Source organism: Vipera berus (genome assembly GCF_964194415.1).
Source record: "Vipera berus genome assembly, chromosome: 2".
In the NCBI taxonomy this organism is placed as follows: domain Eukaryota; kingdom Metazoa; phylum Chordata; class Lepidosauria; order Squamata; family Viperidae; genus Vipera; species Vipera berus.
In genome coordinates, this window is record NC_138203.1 from 140,236,543 (window position 1) to 140,253,658 (window position 17,116).

Below are 17,116 nucleotides of genomic sequence, written 5' to 3' on the forward strand. Positions count from 1 at the left end.
AGAGCTGCCTCAGATAGGCATGTCTTTCTGAGAGACCAACTGAAAAATATTTACAATTATGTAACTTTGTATTTATTTATTAATTCATTGAATTTAGATGTTGCCCATCTCACTATCCAAAGCCACTCTTTGTTTCTCTTTTGTCTGTGTGTGTGTGTGTGTGTGTGTGTGTGTGTGAGAGAGAGAGAGAGAGAGAGAGAGAGAGAGAGAGAGAGAGAGAGAGAGAGACGCCAGCAGAATCAAGTTAGACATTTTCTGAATTTTTGACGTGCTGAACCCAATAGGTTTGCCATCACTGCACCAGGCACAAGGTGCCCTGTAACTAGCAGTTGGGCCAGCAATCTCCAATTAATTGCCTACCAGATGTGCTGGGCATCCAGAATTTCAAGACAGATAAATCTGTTTTCTAAAAGTATTATCCAACCTTTTAAAAATAACTTATATTAGAAACACAACAACATTTGACAGTATAGGCCAGGGCTCTTCAAACCGGGCCCTTTTATGACTTGTGGACTTCAGCTCCCAGAATTCTTCAGCCAGCATGCCTGGCTGAGGAATTCTGGGAATTGAAGTCCACAAGTCATAAAAGGGCCAGGTTTGAAGACCCCTGGTACAGTATAGGCCAGTGATGGTGAACCTTTTAGAGACTGAGTGCCCAAACTGCAACCCAAAACTCACTTATGTATCATTGGGTGCCGGGTGGGCGTGGCCCATTGGGTGGGCGTGGCTGCGGTGGTAACGGCAGACTGAGTTGGACTAAAAAGTTCAATCAATCAATTCCAACTTTGCGAGATCTTTTTTTCCCCACGAGAAGTTGAAATTTATTTATTTATTTATTGTTTTGCACACGGCGGTGGAAGCCTAAAGCGCAAAGGTTTTATAAAACCCAGCTGAAGGCCTAGGACTGGGGCGACGGCGTGCATGCCCACAGAGAGGGCTCTGCGTGCCACACATGGCACACGTGCCATAGGTTCGCCACCACGGGTATCGGCTATCAGTTTACAGTCACATTCTCGGAAACTATACCTTCAGCATGCACATAAACAGACTAACACAAAAATTCAGTACTTGTATTGTCCTCCATAACACTCTCTAGGGCTTGGATTATCAAAGCATATTTATTTGTTGGAAATTATAATTCACTGAAATCTAGTGGCTGCTCATGTCAGTTCTTTGGCATAAAGGCTATAGGCATTCATTTTTGCATTCTATTTTATCCCCATAGAATTGGGGATAATTTCTTCAGTCTTGAAGAAATGAGGTAGGCAGGCCTTCTAAACTCTGGGTCCTATGTTTAAGATGTCAAGAATAAAGCATCAATACATCATTTGGCAAGTTTTAAATCTGAGCCCTGACATTTAAAATAGGTTCTGTGGTTTAAAATTAAATCCTGTTTTTTAAATTAAATCTTGCCTTTGGGGCAAGATTATGGAGACCTTCTCTTTATGAAAAGAAAACAAGCAAGGCTGTGATACAGTCTAGTAATATGCTGTTGTTATTACAAGAATCATGCCCAGGAGATGTCTGTTCTGCTGTCAGAAGAAATACATGTACATTTGCATATGCATCAGCTTGGCGTAATTAATTCCACTGTCAAGACTGAACATTAAAATATTTGTTTCTTAAACAGACACCAATAATGCAAAGACCTAAGTCATGAATTGCAGAAACAACAAAAGGTCCCCATTTTTTTTTCCCAAAAGAAAAATATATATATGTAAATCCACTCTTTCTTCCCCACCAACTCAATCCCTGTCAAAATAGCTAAGCAAATAAATATAATGGACTGAATCAGGAATGCTTTGAAAGCCACAATCCTGCCAATCAATATGTGCTCACCATAGTTTTAATCAGCTAACGTTTTGGTTCGTTAGCCTATTGATTAACTGGATTAAATTTTATAGTGCCTTCTGGAGCGGGGCAGCAGAACATGTGATCGCTGGGAAGTTCTTCCTAGAGCTTTCTGTATGCTTAAAAGGATTTTGCTGCATCAAAGTATAGAAAAGTACTTTTGGAGGTAAAGGTTCTCAAGTGGACAAGTTGTGCAGATATTCTGAATGTCGAGGTTTAACGGCCAACTGAATTTATAAGTACATTTGATGGGTTTTAAGTCGTATCTGCACAAGTTAAGGTGAGGTATGGGGAACAGCTTTCAGACATATATGCTGGATTATTGTAAGAGCAAAACTGCATCAAGGATCACCAAGGATTTTTCCAAAGCTAGCTAGAAAGAAAAAAGCAAATACGTGTTTACCAAAGACAAAGATGTTTCTGAGATTAAGACGGCATGCCCTCCAAGGCAGATGGGACAATAGACACTTGCTACCTAGAGTCCTTAGGAGTCAGGGTGCATCAAATAGTGCAAATGAATTTTTTTTTTAAAAAAAAGCATGCTTGTCTACACTACCATGTTTTATCTAAGACATCTTTCCCATTGAAGAATTATATTCTTCTTCTGAAGAAGAAGTTACTTTTTCAGGTAAATGCAGCAGCGATTTATCTTTCTTTCTTAAGGAACCTATACTCAAGGCAACTACTTGACAGGCATGATAAGAGGACCATGTTCATAATGTAAGATCTAATTGTTAAGCCAAGCTTGTTTCACCCTACAAATGCCCTGGCAAGCCGGAAAAGGAGAAGTCAACTAGTCCATTGTTAGAAATACAAAACAGCTATTCATATGATGCAGGTGCAGATGTCAGCTGTATGTGACCTATGGAGGGACAAAAATTGGGGGCAGGCAAGCCCACAGAATATAACCCTGTGTCCTTCTAACTCCTTTGGTGACCAGGGGAACTGAAGGGCTGCAATGGATAAGGCAATGATGCAAATAGAGTTTGGACCATTTCTTCCTTTTGTTTGTGGGGAATCAGGGTGGTAGGACACAATGTTTAAAAAGCCATTATTATTCTGTTACCAGGCTGGGAGAGGTCACACATTGACCCCCCCCCCCTTTCTTGAACTGGAAAGAATTAATAAAGGATTCAAGACAACATCGGCAGTATATGTAATTATTGTCAATTGGGAGACTCTGAATGGTCTGAACTGGGCAGCCCAAGAGAGGTAGGCAAGAACTCACTCCCAACTTGATAGTGTAGATATGTGTGTGGGGATGGGTCGTTGCTTCACCTGTGTACGTGATGTTTAGGCAAGGAGAATCTTCTTGCAACATAGCGCTCTGGAAATAGCTATTTGCCGTGATAGGAAGAAGGCGGCTGTGTGGGTGAGGACAAGGCAAGGCCAAGTGAACTGGAGATCCGAAGTCTTGGCTGGACTTCTTTCCTATCCCTTTGTAGCCAAACAAGCTATTTGGACGGAGAAGCAGGCAATGGTGATAATAATTAATAATCATCTCTTCTGCTCTAAGCAGGTCCAAAAGAGATGTCAGGATGTTTGTATGGTGTGCCTGTTTTCTATCATTTCTTCCTTAGCATGTCAAGTCCCAGGCATGGACCACACCACTGAAGATGCCCTACCTCCATTTCAAACCAGAGATTCTCATTGATCCATATCAGCTTCTAGAGGACAGAACAGTTCTCTTTTCCATGCCTTTCTGATATTTTCAAAAATTGGAAACTGATCAGCTTGATTCCCTGCTATACTTATATGAATGTAGACTATACTGTACTATGCGAAATCCTTCAGAAAGAGGGATTGCCTTAATGGACTATGGCCGTTTGATCTGGCAACCATTACCTTCTTCATCAAGGCTCAAGGAGCACATGATTCCTATCTTACTATTATAGAACAGTACCTGATGAACAGTGAGGGGCAACACTAGGTGACAGACGACCCATAAATTTTAATGTAATGTTTAATTGGTTGTCATCTTCATAATTGTTTGAATACGTGTATATTGTTTGTATATTTGTATATTTTATTTTATTGTAAGCCCCCCCCAGGGTTGCTTTGAACTGTAAGATAAATGTAACAACAGCAACAACGACAGCACCAGCGGCTCACCCAACTCTTCACAGCCATTAAGAGACTTTGCCCAGGAGGGTAGCACTAGTCTCTAACTCTACCTATCATTCTGATCATCCTATTGGTTGAAAAATATTTTTGCTACCAAAAAAAAAAGCCTCAACCTAACCCATACAGTTATATTATATTATATTATAATGCCGCTTGGGGTGTGTGTGAAAGCCCTAATAAGCAGGCATATACATAGAATGAAGGCTACTGCTAAGTTTGTAAGCCGCCCTGAGTCTTCGGAGAAGGGCGGGATATAAATGGAATTAAAATAAAATAAATAAAATAAAATATTAGACTTGTAGGGAGTTATGTGTACTGTTCCTTGACTACTCATCTCTTATTTTATTTTATTTATTTTAATTCCATTTATATCCCGCCCTTCTCCGAAGACTCAGGGCGGCTTACAAGCTTAGCAGTAGCCTTCATTCTATGTATATGCCTGCTTATTAGGGCTTTCACACACACCCCAAGCGGCATTATTACAAAGTCAGCTTAGTTGCCCCCAACAATCTGGGTCCTCATTTTACCTACCTCGGAAGGATGGAAGGCTGAGTCAACCTTGAGCCTACTCATCTCATGTGCCATTTTTTGCACACACAGCAAGGTAAAGTTGAAATCAAATCCCAGTGAGTTCATGGATGTGGCTATGCTGTTTTCTTGCCAATATCCCCTTTTTTTCCCCATGGTGAATTTATTGACTGATTGATATCTTGCCTGGTTATTCACAAATCTCAAGGTGCAAACATATCCAAGCCACTTCTTATTTTCCACACAACAACCCTCTGAGGTGAGTTGGGGGGGGGCTGAGAGAGAGTCACCCAAAGTCACCCAGCTAAGGTAGGCAAAGAATCAATAGTCTGCTGCTTCCTAGCCTGGTGCCTTAATCACTACACCAAACTGGCTCTTTTTGTTATGTTGGGAATGACATTGGTATGTTGTTATTAAGTTGTGTTGGGAATGAGAACATGGGAAAGTTCAAAATCCATATTGTCCATCTTTTCATCCCTGAGAATGCTCGTCTTTTATCCCACCCATTCATAACCACAATTACCCCATTTTTTTTCCCCTGCTGAAAATTGTTAGGCTTTCTTTTACTTCTTCTTCAGAATCAGCTGATCAAGGCAATATGACGATGTCGTAGCCGAATTTAGTTATGCGATGCTGCTGCTTGCTGAGCATAATCAAAACAACTGTGCCAGAGGACAATATTTCCTGCACGGGTTACTTGTGATCTCAGCCAGCGGGCTCACTAATTTCATGCTGAACCATCAAACGTTTTCACCGTCTTTTACCAAAGCCCATTTCTTGATGCTGAAAGCATTTATATAAAGCAAATCTCTGCGCTTCTTGGCTTAGACCCAATTAAAGCACACATTTTTTTATCTTGAGCAGCTGCATGGTTAATTCGACGGACAGATCCCTGCAAGGTTACAAACTGCAATTGACCTTTTGTCTGGGATTATGCAGCAAATAATCAGCATGAGGTCATTTGCTTTGATCTGAGGGTGGACCTTTGGTACAGGCACAATCTCTTCTCAGTTCCTACCTGGAGAAGTGTATCATTTACCACTCCTCCAAACAACTACAGCTCCCAGCATTCTCTATGCTAAGAGAAACCTCCTTAATCCAGTTCCCCCCCCCTTCCTTATATATCTGGATATTTAAATTTACAAAATTGCTCAAAGGGAAGTGTCTTTGCCAGTTTCATTCCACCCCTACCCCCCCAAATAGCAGAGAATCATCTTCCTCTTTCCATGTATCCTCCTCTCTAGCTGTCTGATCGCTGGCATGATATAGCACAACAAAGAAGTGATGCTAGTGTTGTTTCAGCAACAGCAGGCTGAGGAGGCACCTTCCGTCACCTTGGTGTGGCTTGGCAAAATCCTGCAGGGGTAGGCAACCTCGGCTCTTTTATGACTCATGGACTTCAACTCCTGAGTCAGCTATGCAGCTGAAGTCCATGAGTCATAAAAGAGCCGAGGTTGCCTACCCCTACATCTAGAGCAGACATGTCAAACACAAGGCCCGGGGGCCAGATCCGGCCCGTGAAGTGGTTTCATGTGGCCCGCGAAGCCATCCTGGAAACAGTGAGGGAACGGCCACCTCTGCCTTGGCCCTGGCCCAGAGACCCTCCTTCTGCCAGAGACCCTCAGATCTGTCCCACTCCTGCCCAGGCCCCCATAGGCACGATGTAGAGCTGGCCACACCCACCCAGTACGCCATACGCACTCTAGCCACGCCCACCCAGTAGGCCACACCCACCCTGGCCATACCCACCCGGCCCCGAGGGCAACCGCAATGCTGATGCGGCCCTCAATGAAATTGAGTTTGACACCCCTGATCTAGAGCAAAGGATGGCACCAAAATGGGTTGAGCCATCAGCAGCCTGCTGGAATTGAGTTAGCACTCCCTCCCTCCCCCCCTTTTTAAAAAAATCTCCCAATACTAGAGATGACACACTACTACATTCCACTTCTATTCCATCCCTGCCTCTAAAATAAAACTGGCACCTGTCTGGTATATTTGCAAACCAATGTTGTGTTTTGACCTCATGCTCCGTAATTGGCATTTTGTTTAATATACCAGCTGTTTTGAAATGGAGGAGGGAAGACATTCAACACTATGTATGTATGTATGTATGTATAATACAGTACGTAGTGATTTCTTCTTGATTTGTAAGCTGCCCAGAGTTGTAAGGAATCAGTCTTCAAGGTGAAGTACAGAAACAATCAATCTTTCCTATGATCCTGACTCAGATAAGTCTATTGCCTCTGATCTGTCCAAACCACCCAGCACTACATTCCACCCAAATGTTGCTCCTGGCTCTACACTATTGACTTATCAAAACGATCTAATTCTTCCTTCTATAAAAGATTCAAAAGTATCATTAACATTGATTCGGAGAATTGATTTTGATAAGAACTATAACTTATAACAGCTGCTGAAGTGTGAAAAAAAACCTAGTTTTGATATGCATGACGGTGCTCTTTAAGCATCTGAAAAACTAAGCCCGTGCCAAGAGGCCTGAACAGGCAGCATTCACATTTTTTCCCCCAAGAGTTTCTTCCGTAGAATCCTATTTATGTAAAAACCAGATCATGCCTTGACAATCTCATCAAAGGTCATGAGGAAGATGGATTAAATCCCTAGATCATTTCTGATTTGCTGGCTGCATTGAGGACATAATTGCAGGAGTATTGTCCTTGACTGAGCCAGGCAGCAATAGATTTTCTCAAAGAGGCTGGACTTCAATTAGTCCCCATTTTCTGTATTCTGGAGATAAGCACTCAGGAGAAAACTAAGGCTTGCTTATAAACATCCAAGGCCAAGACACATAGTGCTGTTTCTGCCCAGGAAAAGGTGTTCGGGATTGCTCCAGGTAAACACCCCAGAGAGATAGACAGATAGGTAGAGGTTTCTGTGTGTGTGTGTGTGTGTGTGTGTGTGTGTGTGTGTGTGTGTGAGAGAGAGAGAGAGAGAGAGAGAGAGAGAGAGAGAATGTCTTCTGTTTTTTGTACATTTCTTTTTGCTCACTATATTCTTTTTTTATATCTAATCTACATAATTAGCTTAATAACTTTTTAAAAAGGCATTTCTTATTAAGTTTTCTCCATGCACAAAACTGCATAACTGCTCAGCCACTGCTTGTCCTTCAGGATTGGCACATGGTCTGTTAAGTTCCCTTATTCTGAGCTTTGGGCAGGAACGCCTAAAGTACCTTCTTTTCTCTTTTCCTAGAGCTTAGACCGAAGCAAGTCATCCTATTAGAAAGACCGAGAAATCCCCAGCTAGACAGAGGGAGGGTGGAAGAGGGCTAGGGGGCTTATCCTGACTCTATCTTTTGCTGGGAACACTAGCAGATAGGAATCGGGTCAGGCTGGTTTTTAAGATGCCCCATCCCATTAGCAACACTTAATTTACTCCCCCCCCCCGTTTTCTCCCCATCACTTTTTTAACATCTGTGTTGCATCCGAGAATATAATTCAGCAAAGATGGATGAGCTTTTAACACTGAATATATGTGAGTTCTTTGGGGAGCCTTTGTTTTGGCTGAAATACCGGCTAAGAATGCCTGAGACCAATAAATCTGCCACACGTCTGGCACCTCACAGCTTAGCCAGTTGTGACAGCCAGCTGTGGATACTTTGCATGAAAATTTGTCCTAATTTCAAAGCCGGGAAGTGAGGTTTCGTCTTAACTTAGTGAATTATTCCCCTAAGTTCAATTCTACAACATAGAAACTGCTGAGTGGGCAGGACTGACAAGATCCGGGGCTACAGCCAGTGCCCACCTACCTTGCTCCGAAGATGTCCCGTTTCTTGCTTTCATTCACTCCCTACAGAGTGAATACAGAGAAATTAATCTGAAGAGCGGGCTGCACAACAGGACATGACTTTGAAGGGAAACAGAGATCTTTTGATCATTTTGGCATTAAAAGGGAAAAAAAATGGATTGGCAAGTCGCCCAAACTCAAAACTTTTGTCCAAGCCACGCAGAGCAAATAAGGCAGCTGCATGGAGCTTTTGATGAGTCACCTGGCACCTCTAATGGTCTTATCGTATGCAGCCCAGATTTACTTTTTCATGAGAAGGGCAGCCATATGAATAAGTAAATAAATAAAATAAATATTAAAGACTACGCAGACAGGGGATTCAGCCTTACGGAAATGAAGAGCAATCTAACATCTATTAATAGATCCCAATTATCTTAGTGATGCCAAGTAATTAAAAGTAACATAGTTACAAAGCTGAACCCTGTTTTCTACTCATAAAAATATAACTTGCCTTCTTGGATCATAGCAAAAGTTTGAATAGAATAGAGCTGGAAGGGACCTTGGAGGTCTTCTAGTCCAGCCCCCTGCTCAAGCAGGAGAACCTATACCGTCTCATACAGGTGAATGTCTAGTCTCTTCTTGAAAATCTCCAGTGATGGAGCGCCCATGATTTTTGGTAAGCTGTTCCACTGGTTGATTGTCCTCACTTTCAGGAAGTTTCTCCTTAGTTCCAGGTTGCTTGTCTCTTTGATCAGTTTCCAACCATTGTTACTTGTCCTTCCCTCTGGTGCTTTGGTGAACAACCTGGCCCCCTCGTGTTTGTGGCAGCCCCTCAGATACTGGAACACTGCTATCATGTCTCCCCTATTTCTTCTTTTCTTTAGATTAGCCAAACCCAAGTCCATGTGCTTTCACCAAGGGGTCCGCTATCCTATGCTTCTGGGATGCTCAAAAGCTGTGCATGATGGAAGAAGCATTTTCTCACTGCAATTTGCCTTTTTTTTAGCCCCCTTCTGCAGCACTAGAGCCAGTGGTGGGATTTCAGCCAGTTCGCACCACTTCGGCAGAACCGGTAGCTAATTTTTTGTTGCCCAGGCCCACAATGGACTTCCGGAAGTGGCATCCAGAGACAGAACCGGTTGTTCACATATTTGAATCCCACCACTGACTAGAGCTCATGGGCAAACAGTGAACTCTGCTTCAACTTCTCGGAAGATTATCTTTTTTTTTTAAAATGGTATACCTGGGCTTTTCCTAAGGACAAAGCTGGGAATTGAGCCTCCCTCTTACTCTAGCAAAGGGATGCGGTGGCTCAGTGGGTTAGGACGCTGAGCTTGTCAATCAGAAGATCGGCAGTTTGGTGGGTCGAATCCTGAGTGCCGCGTAACAGAGTGAGCACCTGTTACTCGTCCCAGCTTCTGCCAACCTAGCAGTTCGAAAGCACGTAAAAAAGCAAGTAGAAAAATAGGGACCACTACGGTGGGAAGGTAACAGCGTTCCCTGTGCCTTTGGCGTCTAGTCATGCCGGCCACATGACCATGGAGATGTCCTCGGACAAGCACTGGCTCTTTGGTTTTGAAACGGAGATGAGCATCGGCCCCTAGAGTTGGAAACGACTAGCACACATGTGCGGGGGAACCTTTACCTTTACTACTTACTCTAGCTCATGTAAATGGTGCTGGGCCACCCACTAGCAGGCTGATTTGGAAGTGACAATGTCTTTTTTTGGTAGGAAAAGCTACTTTCTGAGATTGGGGTAAATATGACGAGCTGTTATGGTGGTTGAAGGATGGGGGAAACAGCACCACAGGCAGGAATTGCTTATTTCTCTTGTGCCTATTTGTGGGCTCCACAAAGATATCTGGCTGGCCACTACTCAAGCAGAGTAAATGGAGGCTCAACCTAACCAAGGCTTTTCCTACGTTCTTCTCATTCTATAGGCCCAGGCAATCAAGGCAAAGCAGGGTTATTATCTAAATCAAGTGACAATGGTTCTGATCATTTTTACGCTAGCCTATTTAAATGACAAATATTAAAGTACCAATAATCAGGATATACCTACTGTAGAATAAAATATGAACTGTGCTATTTCAAGACAGATAAAATATGCCCATAATAAGCTGGCCAGCATGAAAGCCTCCTTGCCAAGTCTCATGTTTCCCCTCTTCCAGGGATGGCTTTACCTGGGCTCCTTCTTGACATTGCCCTTGTTGTGAGGTGTCCTCCTGCAAGAAGCAAGAGGCCCAATGCTCTGGTTGCCTGAAGTGGACATGCAGGCTCAGCATCAGGACTCAGCATGATGCCCAAGAAGAGCTGAAAGAGCTTAACAATTGTCTGCCACAAACTAGAGTGAATGAGCCAGACAACATCCCTGAAGTTATGTTGGAATCTTCAGGCTTGTGGAATTCTACTTTTGATATTCCTTCCAGAGTCCCAAGATCCATGGAAGCAAGTCAACCTCAAAATGGTAACAAGGCAGAGAAGCTATGACTGCCAAAGTGTTAGTCTGTGCAGAATGTTGTCAAAAGTAAGGAAGATGACTTTGATGGACATATGCAAGTCCACAACAGCTAAATAACATTTGGAAACATCTCAGGTAGATATCTCCCTAACTCACTGAACTATAAGGAGGAGGAGGAGGAGGAGGAGGAGGAGGAGGAGGAGGAGGAGGAGGAGGAGGAGGAGGAGGAACATAATTAGACTAGCAAGATTGACATCAGCCCCACTTGGTAGACCAGGTCAAGACATCATCTTCACAGGAAGGCTAAAACTATTTTTTTTGAGATTGGCTAAAATAACAGAATTTTGCATATTTGTCAAAATCCTTGATCTCTCCATATTTAGCCTAGTTCTAGGGCATGTCACAGGCCAACATTGATCTGATATACTCAGATTTCTAGTTTTTTTTCTTTAGAATAAATAAGTCTCTGCTATGACTTTCATTTTTGATTGAACTTTTATAGCTCACATTAGAAGGAAGCTGGCCCTATTTTTTTTAAAGATTTTTTTTTAAAAAAAAATGATTGAAACTGCATTTATAAGTGACATTTAACGTGCTGTAGAGGTTTGAGCCACACATCCATGCACCAACACTCTGACTCATTTTAAATCAATATATGTTGTTTTCCTTCATGGAATGTATACGTACTGCTGTTAAATAACAGTAGATAAATCTATAATTTTAATCTAGTTGTGCTTAGAAAGTGGCATCTCCAGTACAAAACAAAATATAAGGTATGACTGTGCTGTTGCAAAGGAAATGTACCGCTGTTAAATAAGTATGCCTCTCTCTCTCTCTCTCTCACTCACTCACTCACTCACTCACTCACACACACACACACACTGAGTGGGGGAAGAGGACTGGCAGACCAAGGGCAGGAGAGCCAGCCCAATAAGAATGTCCATGGTGTGTCAGCCATGGTGGGGGGGCCTGAGATGCAGTGGGCATCTTAAGGCAGCCGTGTTCATTTGTCCCATTCCGTTTGGGCCGGTTCCTCCTCCTCCCTGCGAGAGCAAGACAGAAAGACCTGTGTGTGTGGGAGAGATTAATGAATGATTGGGCAGAAAGAGAGAGAGGGAAAGGGAGGGAGGGATGGAGACAGAGAGAGAGAGGGAGGGAGGGAGGGAGAGAGGCAGAGAGAGGGAGGGAGAGAGAATATGAATATATGTGGTTGTCCTTACTGGACTTTTAGTAAATAATGTTTAATGAAGTATTTTGATTTTTTTTTAAATTAAGAGATGAAGTATGGGGATAATTATGCTGTATTTAAAGATGGTAGATAACTACTAAAATTGTTTTTACATGTTGGGATGAAGGAGAAAGGGTTCCCCCCTTTTTTTCTCCTGTCCTTTTTCTTCCCTCCTCCCCCCCCCCGTAATTTTTTTCTTTTCTTTTTTTCTATTTGTAGTTTTTATAGTTTGTACCGCCTTTTTATTTCATAATATGAGGAGGACTCAAATAGGCATTGAGTATTTTATTTGAAAGTAACCTTCGACCCAGCATCTTTTTTTTTTGGAGTTCAAAATGTTTTTGTTGCACGCAGAAATAAAAATTTCTTTTCTTTGTAGCAGTTCATTGATTTCACTATAATTTTTTTATACACAGCATAAAGGTAAAAAGCGATATATGCAGTGTTATCTTCATTTTAGATGTCAAAAGGGTTTTGTGGCTCCCAGTGTTTTCTTTTCTGTGGGAAACGGGTCCAAATGGCTCTTTGAGTGCTTAAGGTTGCCGACCCCTGGTATAGCAAAATCCAGCCAGACAAAAAACATTAAGTCAGCAATGGAGAAGTGCTTAAGAAAGGTGAAAGAGAGCAAAATTGTAAGAATCACTTTCTTGCCCAGAAGGAAAAAAGAGGGAATGGGTATGAATAATTTTGATTACAGGTAGTCCTCATTTAGTGGCTATTTGCAGTTACAACAGTGATGAAAAAATAACTTTGCAACCAATCCTTACATTTACAACTTTTGTGGATCTGCAAAGCAAGGGAAAGCTGAAGTAAGATCATAAGCACAGTTGCTGTTGGCTGAGTCAAGTGGGTGATTAGTCTGGAATCTTTACATAGGCACAAGAAGGAACAGTCTCACCCCTTTGAATGCTGTTGAAACTTATCTGATCTGACCCAGGTGCAACCCACCAGTCTGGGAATATTCCTGTGAAAGAGGAATGAGAAATAAAGTAGCTAATTGAACTTTTTACCTTTGGATCTGGTTATTTGCACTTGACAGTGGCAGTTTCACTTAGCAGCCCCTTTGCTTAACACCTGCGTTGTGGTTACAATTGTGGTTGCTCAATGAAGACTACTGGTACGAAAATAGTTAGAAAGCAAAGGATTATTACCACTTTCCAAACATTTGCCACTTGGCAGGCAGCTTGCTGTCCTTCCCCACCATTTTTCCTTAAAAAAAATAAATCTAAACCACTCCTACTTATATAGTTTGATATACTGTAAGTCAGGGGTCTTCAAACTTGGCCCTTTTATGACTTGTGGACTTTAACTCCCAGAATTCCTCAGCCAGGCATGCTGGCTGAGGAATTCTGGGAGTTGAAGTCCACAAGTCATAAAAGGGCCAAGTTTGAAGACGCCTGCTGTAGGTTGTTGGGGATAATGAGTTCAGTCCTATGTATCTGCTGGACTTTCGGTTGGGGAAAGTTACTAGAGCAGTAGATACTAACACTACTGTCTTATCCCATCTGGGACTTTTACTTTTGCTAAACCCAGGTTTGTTTTTTTTAGGCAAAAATGCTCTCAGCCACCCATTTGCCACCGTTTCCCTATTAGACGTAACTTCTCATTCAACTACTTTGATGAATTTTGTGTGCTGTTAAAACCAAAATATAGCCTTTAATTTAAGCACTGCTCTATTGTCCATGGGGATACCATTTAAGAGTCCACCTTTAAACTTTGCAATGTATTTTGTTGTTGTTGCTGTTGTTTTTCCTCCATCTCTGGGGCACTGATTCGATTTACATTAATCAAATAATGTAGGAATGGAACAGGCAAAATTTCAAGCAAATATTTGTAGGAGCAAAAATGCATATCAAACATGGGCTTCTTCTTTGCCTAAATCCTAAAACAGCTCCTATGAATGCAACACTTGTAGACAACCTAATTTCTTCCTGAGATTTTCAACTTCAAATTCAACCATATCTAGCCAATCATAAGGAATTATGAGAGGGATGTAATACAAGACTCGGCTAACACCAAATTACTGTACCTTATTCCTGGTCTACCTGAAATACATGGTTATGATCTCTTATGAGACTGCACACTACTCTGCCCTTTCAGATGTCTGAAATAAGGATCTGATTATCAATTCAATACTTTCCAGTCTTGGACTCCATCTGGCTCTTCACCCTAATCCCTAGCCCTATTTACCCTCTCCCCCCCTTTAATCTCAGATTCTTCACCTCATCTTTTATCTCTCTATCCTGGATTATGTGGGTATGACAGAATAATATATTGGGTTCCTTTAAACAGGCAAAAGAAAGGTTTGCCTGTAATTTAGACATTATTATTCTAGTGCTGTCAACGATAAACTATTACCAGGAAGTAGTGAAAAAAGCGCCAAAATACATCCTGAGAGAAATGAAAAAGGAACCTCCATCAGTAGAAAAAGTAGAGAGATCAAGAGAAATAGTACAAATTTGCATGCAAGCTGCATTAGACAAACAAAGCAAATCTACTGTTGTTGTTGTTGTTAGCTGCGAAGTCGTGTCCGACCCATCACGACCCCATGGACAACGTTCTTCCAGGCCTTCCTGTCCTCTACCATCTTCTGGAGTCCATTTAGGCTCACGCCTACTGCTTCAGTGACTCCATCCAGCCACCTCATTCTCTGTCGTCCCCTTCTTCTCTTGCCCTCAGTCTTTCCCAGCATTAGGCTCTTCTCCAGTGAGTCTTTCCTTCTCATTAGGTGGCCAAAGTATTTGAGTTTCAACTTCAGGATCTGGCCTTCTAAAGAGCAGTCAGGGTTGATCTCCTCTAGGACTGACCGGTTTGATCATCTTGCAGTCCAAGGGACTCGCAGGAGTCTTCTCCAGCACCATAGTTCAAAGGCCTCAATTCTTTGGTGCTCAGCCTTTCTTATGGTCCAACTTTCACATCCATAAATCTACTGTATATATCATTATTCAGAAGGAAATCTCTTTGAGTTCAAAGGGATTTCTTCCTATAAAAAACATGCATATGATTGCAGCCTGGAGGCTTTTGATAATACACATCAGAGCAATCTTGCGGCTGTGTGAGAGAGGAACTCAGTGGCAGATGCCACTCTCTAAGCAGTTCTCTTGCCAGCCAGAAAGAGGTGGGCAGATAGTATGTTTGTTTCCATGTATGCGTATGTGTGTGCATGTACATGTTTGTGGGTTTCCACCTTTTTTCCTTTACTATTGCAACTTTTCTCCTCTAATGGGTTCCAGTGGAAAGCAAAATAAATAATTTAGTTTAGCCACACTTTTCAAGGTGCATGTTCAGAACATGAAGATCTTTAGTTAAGAATATATGACCAAAAGGAGGCCAACTGGATGCCTTTAGGAAGTTCTCAGACCTTGGTTGGAGGGCCTGTGGTGCATCCTAGCAGTAGGAGGGGTTGAATGCCCTCAGTATTAGGAGTCACAGAGAGTCTGATTTTCCAAGATCCATCTAAACTGGCTACTATTCTGTACCACAATTCCTGACAGCAAAATCCAAAGATCAACTATGGAACTATGTCTCGGGTGAAAATGTCTTCTGACAGTCCTGGATCTCTCTGTATTTCATTCCAATTGCTGAACAGAATTTAGAATATTGTAAAAGATGGAGAAAATCTTCTCTTGATCCATTGTGCCAGACATTGTTTTATATATCTCTGTTCTGTCTCTTCATTCCAATTGATGTAGTTTTAATCACAGAGGACTTGCCTCCAAAACCTAACCCTTTTGGCTGCTTTTTCTACCTCCAGGGTATAGTGACGAGAACCATCATGCCATTCAGCTCTATTCTGAATGTGGTCTCTCCATAGATTTGTATAAGACATTATTATATCAGAACTTCCATTTCAGTTGTCATTGAAACATTTCTAAGCATAGAATTTGACTCTATTGCACAAGCTGTCCAATCTGACCTCAAGGCTAGTCCCTGCTGGCATTAATATATAGGTGCAGATGGACATCATCATCACTGTTTACATTAAACTGTTTTTGCACATTTGAAGCCAATTCACTGCATCTGGATAGATTCTTTTGGAGTTCTTCACAACTCTCTTTTTATCACATACTTTACTCCTAACTCCAGTAACAGTCCAGAACTGATCCCTGACAACGTCTCACCACTGTGAGAATTGTTCACGGGTTCCTCCTCTCTGCTTCTTCTCTAATCAGCTGCCAACACTTGTCCTCTTATAGTGTGACAGCTGAATTTGCTTCTGTTGGACGTGCTATCGGAGAAGGAGGAAGAGGAGTTTCTGCCTTACTGCCAGCAAAACACTCAAAGAAGGGCAGTGTTCCCACTGCAGACAAGGAAGGATGTCTGGAGTGGACCTATCTTTCCAGGGGTGGGGTTTTTTTCCAGTGTCTACCCAGTGGAAGTCTTCTCCAGGACCACCACCTAATTGTTGTACATTTTCACGTGTTTCACGTAAGAGTTGAAATCCATGCTGAACAATCTAAGGTGAAGGATGAGTAAGATCGCTGTTGCTGATGTTGTCATCCTCATCCTCATCCCAATCTATTCATCCAATGTATATCACAGTTTTCACACCAGGTACCTTCTGATGATTTAGGTTCTAACCAAAAGCCTAGGTATTCTGGCATTATAGTTGTAATGTGTTAGGGCTGTAAAATCCAATCATTTAAAGCAGGAGTGTTAATTTTAGTTTGCAAATCTTATGAATATTTAATGAATTGTTCGATTTGATTTTCACCACTTTGACTATCTCCCGCTATTGCTACATCTAAGAACAACGCCTTCTTCATTTTAGTAACAGTGCTATCTCGTGTATTATTACTATTAAACCTAATTAACAACAACAACAAAATCTTAATACATACAATAGTATCAAAAAAACTACACCAGTTTCAAAATATAATAAAAAAACAAGAAAAGAGATCTGGAACATTAAGTCATAAACAAATGCTCAAAAGACAAACAACTTCCTGAACTTATCTAGCTCCTTGCCCTACCTGATACTAAGTTTCCTAGAATCATTTAATAAGCAATAAATCAATGATACGCTGATAAACTGCAAAGTGCCCAGCACAATCTTTATTGGGCCCTAAAGGCAGCTTTAAAAAAAGAAATAGAAATGATGGCAGCTGTAACCCATTGCTCTGTATGAATCATCTTGAGAAAGTGTATTTGTGTGTGTGTGTATATGAAGAACTGATGGG

General features: G+C 41.8%; 1 protein-coding gene across 3 annotated transcripts in view; it reads right to left on the minus strand.

The window, feature by feature from the left end:
* Positions 1 to 17,116, minus strand: part of ZNF385A (zinc finger protein 385A) — a 183,014-nt gene that overhangs the window by 14,756 nt on the left and 151,142 nt on the right. For 2 of the 3 annotated variants that reach the window (XM_081317637.1, XM_081317636.1), the window contains exon 5: positions 12,835 to 12,900. The exons of the other annotated variant lie outside the window; for it this stretch is intronic. In XM_081317637.1, the coding sequence (XP_081173763.1) occupies positions 12,835 to 12,900 (66 nt within the window). The remainder of the gene's footprint in view (positions 1 to 12,834; positions 12,901 to 17,116) is intronic. 3 annotated transcript variants of the gene reach the window in all.